The sequence below is a fragment of the Drosophila willistoni genome, unplaced genomic scaffold (genome assembly GCF_018902025.1).
Source record: "Drosophila willistoni isolate 14030-0811.24 unplaced genomic scaffold, UCI_dwil_1.1 Seg130, whole genome shotgun sequence".
Taxonomy (NCBI): Eukaryota; Metazoa; Arthropoda; class Insecta; order Diptera; family Drosophilidae; genus Drosophila; species Drosophila willistoni.
Window position 1 is genome coordinate 57,818 of NW_025814090.1, and position 4,274 is coordinate 62,091.

The 4,274-nt window shown below is 43.4% G+C and overlaps 1 protein-coding gene across 1 annotated transcript; it reads right to left on the minus strand.

Moving 5' to 3' along the window:
- Window positions 1-678: 678 nt before the first annotated feature.
- Window positions 679-2,316, minus strand: LOC124460828. The gene is made up of 3 exons (XM_047012411.1): window positions 1,777-2,316; window positions 1,084-1,707; window positions 679-1,008 (listed from the first exon to the last, which is right to left on the minus strand). The coding sequence occupies exons 1-3, from the start codon at window positions 2,314-2,316 to the stop codon at window positions 679-681; spliced, it is 1,494 nt and encodes a 497-aa protein (XP_046868367.1).
- Between the last annotated feature and the right edge of the window lie 1,958 nt (window positions 2,317-4,274).

Here is a 4,274-nt window from a genome sequence, read left to right on the forward strand (position 1 = left end):
ACATATAATAAAGTTATACATATACATAAAGCTTCACGTTCATATATGTACATACATACATATATATACATACATACATACATATATTCTAAAAAATTTGTTAACATGATTATTATACAAAATATACATATATAAGTACAGATGATATATGTATTAACCTGGTATTCCAGCGATTAGAAACAACAACAAGTTTACCATTAACCAATTAGCTATTAATTTATTCATGTGCTGCTTATACGTTTATATGCTGCGCTTGCCGCCAAGAATCAAAGTGAAGAGCGATGGAGAAAGCGATACCCAAAGCTCGTACGTCAAAAGCTCATTCCGTGGCTTGTGCCGCGGGGCTTTCTGTCTGTTGATCGCCGGCCGCCGAAAGCTCCCTTGGCACGGGTCTCCACATCCCTCCAATATTTTTCAGCTTCAATCCTTCGTCCTGAGCGCAGGCTTCATTTTCCGGTGCTTGGGACGTTTGTCTGGGTGTGCTCGGGCCCTGAACACTATCGGTTGTCGTTGCAGCTTCATGGGTACCTGTAACTGGAATTTTTTTTAAATGACTCACATCCCTTGTTAGCGTTTTCCCTCCTCCTTGCACTTGGACTATATTCCCTTTTCTGTTGACTACCACGTACTCGGTTGTATCAAACGTGGGTGTCAGCTTATGTGGGCACAAGACATTCTTCAGCACAATTTTGTCTCCGGGTTGGATATCCGATGCTTTGGCGCCTCTTCCTTGTCTGCTTTCTCTTTTCCCTTCTGTTTGTTCCAGCAATCCAAGTCTCTTTCCGAGGATTCACCGACATCACCCACAACGTCTCGAACATCCGGTATCTTGTCTCTAATGATCCGGTTAAACATCAATTCCGAAGGAGCTCCTGTGGTTCCATGTGGTGTTACGTCGTACATCATGACAAAGTTTTGGATCTCTCTTTTATAATCTTTCCCTTTCGACCACGCAATTTTAAGGCGTTTCACCAAAGACTTGTTCATATTTTCAACTTCGCCATTCGCCTGCGGCCAATATGTTGGTGTCGTTATTTGAGTAATACCGTTGGTCCGACAAAAATCTTGGAGTTCGAGACTTACGAATTGCCGACCATTATCGGCTCTCAGCGTTCGTGGTATTCCCAAACGAGAAAATATCTCCTCCATTTGCTCGATCAGCACCTTCGACGAAATGGTTTTTATAAATTTTAATTCCATGTATCTGGAAAAATAGTCGATCAACACCAGTACATAGTCGTTGCTCGGTAAAGGTAATCTTCGTTTCATAGCCGATTCACCCGGATGGCCCTCGTGAGCCAGTTCGAGCACTTCCGATCGTAGTATTGTTGGTATAACTATTTTCGTTCCGCGTAAGAGTACATTTCCAACTGTCGATAACTCCCATCGGAACGGATAATATGGACTGGATGAGTTCGCCTCCCATGAGTTGGTGCTAAGATAGGTCATTGCATGAATTATTTCTTCGTCCTGCATACTTTTTTCCATGATTTCCGATATGGTTAGAGACTTTGGTTTGATATTCTGCTCATCCTGCCAGTCGAAAGCTACTGCTTCTGTAAGCTGACAAAGACGCGACACGGAATCTGCGATGTTTTCCTTTCCTGCTTTATAGATGACTCGGAATCGGTAGGACTGTAGGCGTAGTAACCAACGTTCGATACGTGCCGGTGGTTTCGAAGTTGGTTTGAAGATGGACTCCAATGGCTTATGATCCGTTATCAAATCGAATTCCAGTCCAGCTAGGTAGTACTAAAACTTCTCCACTGCCCATACCAGTGCCAAGCTTTCTTTCTCCGTTTGCGAATATCTCTTCTCAACATCAGTTAGGCTTTTACTGGCGAACGATACGATATGATGGTCGTTGTGATCATCAACCTGTACCAGAACAGCTCCCAGTGCCACTGGACTTGCATCGGCTATAAGACATGTACGGAGATTTTTATTGAAGTATGACAGCTTTGTCACCTCGACGACTTGTTTCTTTAACGTATCAAAGGCTTGCTGTTCTTTGTTGGTCCAATCAAATTTGGTATTCGCCTTTATTAATCTTTTCAGTGGCTCCGTCGTGTTGGCGAGATCGGGTATAAATTTCCCCACGTATGTTACGAGGCCCAGGAAACTCCTTGTCTCCTCCTTAGTTTTCGGAGCACGGAAGTCTGTGATCACTTTAACTTTCTCCGGATCCGCTTCGATACCATGGTCCGATAGAATATGGCCAAGAAACTTGAGTTTTGTTGTTTTGTACACACATTTCTGCTTATTTAAAACAACGTTGTGGGTATCAAAGATTTGCCTTGTCGTGTTCCTCCTCATTTTTGCCGAAGATGATGACATCGTCAATATAGTTCAGAGCATTGGGGCAGCCTGCTAACAATTCTTCCAGCCGCCTCTGGAAAATTTCTGGAGCCGAATTAACTCCGAAAAACAGTCTTTTATATCGAAATAGTCCCTTGTGTGTAATAAATGTGGTAATCTGCCGACTTGACTCATCGAGTTCCAATTGGTGATAAGCATTTTTCAAATCCAGTCTGGAAAAACATCTCGCCTCCCGTAGTTTGGTCATGAACATGTCGAATGTTGGCAGTGGGTAGTTTTCCCTCGAGATGGCCAAATTCGCCCTTCGCATATCCAGACATAGCCTTATCTTGCCGCTTCCTTTATACGCAATTACAACTGGTGAAATCCATGAACTCGGTCCATGGACTGGCTCTACAATGTCTTGCTGCACAGCCTGGCTTATTCTTTCTGGAATTCGATCTTCTAACGCAGTCGGAAATCTCCGCATTGGCTGCTGCACTGGTCTCACATTGTGGTCTATGGCCGATCTCACAGGTGAAGCTTTCCATTTCATAAAATGTGCGTACGAATCCACTTTATTTACGCCTAAACCTGGACATTTTTAGGACATTGAGTTGTACGGCTGTGTCCCGTCCTAGTAACGATTGTCTACCATTTTCAATTACATAAAATGTAGCAATCATCTCTGGTCTTTCCTGAATTCTTATCGGAGCTTCAAAAACGTTAGTCACCTTCAGCACGTCATCCGAAGCATCGCTGTGACACTTAGTCTCCTCCTCATCAATGGCGCGCACCTGGAACTGTGAGGTTCGTGGTCGCTTGCGTTGATTATCATATGGTGTTCCAAAACGTCTCTTTAATGCGGTCTTACACATCCGAGCATAATGTCCGAATCGGGAACATTTATTACATTTTGAGTTTCTTGCCGGGCATGCCATACTGCGTTCATCATGGTCTGCTGCTCCACACCGGCCACACACATCATTCGTCCTGTCATTTCTTTTTGTTTGGACCGCAATTTTCTTCACAATATCGGCATCCGACGGAATCACCATTGCCTCTGATTGCTGATTCACTTGCTCTTCAACTGTGCAAGTATTTATTATCTCCTCCAGCTTGAGCTCCGCTTCTAATAGCTTCTTTTTCAACGCAGTCTTAGCCCAGGCATCAATTATTTTATCAGCGATGCAGATTTCCTCTATTTCGGTCTTGGTGGCTCCAAAAGAGCATTTACTGGCTTGTTGTCTTAGCCGCAGCAAGAACTCGGCGAAGCACTCACCTTGGCGGGGCACCATGCTGCGAAACATGTGCCTTTCGAATACGGCGTTACGTTGCGGTGAAAAATATTCATTTAATTTATCCACCAAAGGAGTATTTACATCATTTTCCTTTGTCGCATCGTATGCCACTAACGTGCCTGGAAGACTGTACACCACCTCTTGTAGCTGTGGTCCGCCGAGATGCAATAATTTGTTCCGCTTTTTAATTACCGATAAAATTTCTTCTGTGTCCACATAGATATTGAATGACCGAAGCCATTTCTCCCACTCGTTGCGCCACAACGATTTTTCTATGTTGGCGCACAGAAATGGTTTAATTTCAGCCATCTTGCTGATTTGTTTTAGCTTACACTTTATTTCGTGCTCAGCCTCTGATTCTTTTCAGATGATTTCGCTTGGACAGCCATGCTGTGTACAACTTCTGGCATTTTCCAGATATTTTTCAGCTTGCACGGGCGTTAGTTCTGCCTTGCTCAGCTGTTTGCTTTTTTTTCTTCTTTTGGCTTGTCTTAGAGTCGCCTTTGCACTCTCTCGACACGGCCTCTGTCAAATGCAGATAATTAATTTATATTCTGTTTCCATCACCATTGTATACTTACATGTACGCACTTATACGCACCTCACTTCTCTTTTCTCTTTTTTTTTTAGAGCGAAGCTCTCTTAGGCGCGTCGCGGTAGGAAATTTTTTTTAAA

Excerpts from the sequence above, each read along its gene's own strand:
- LOC124460828 (XM_047012411.1), bottom strand. The coding sequence starts at position 2,316 with ATGAGGAGGAACACGACAAGGCAAATCTTTGATACCCACAACGTTGTT. Across the intron at positions 1,708-1,776 it reads AGAAAGAAAGCTTGGCACTG|CCATTGGAGTCCATCTTCAA; the intron begins GTATGGGCAGTG and ends ACGGATCATAAG. Across the intron at positions 1,009-1,083 it reads CCGATAATGGTCGGCAATTC|GCGAATGGCGAAGTTGAAAA; the intron begins GTAAGTCTCGAA and ends TATTGGCCGCAG.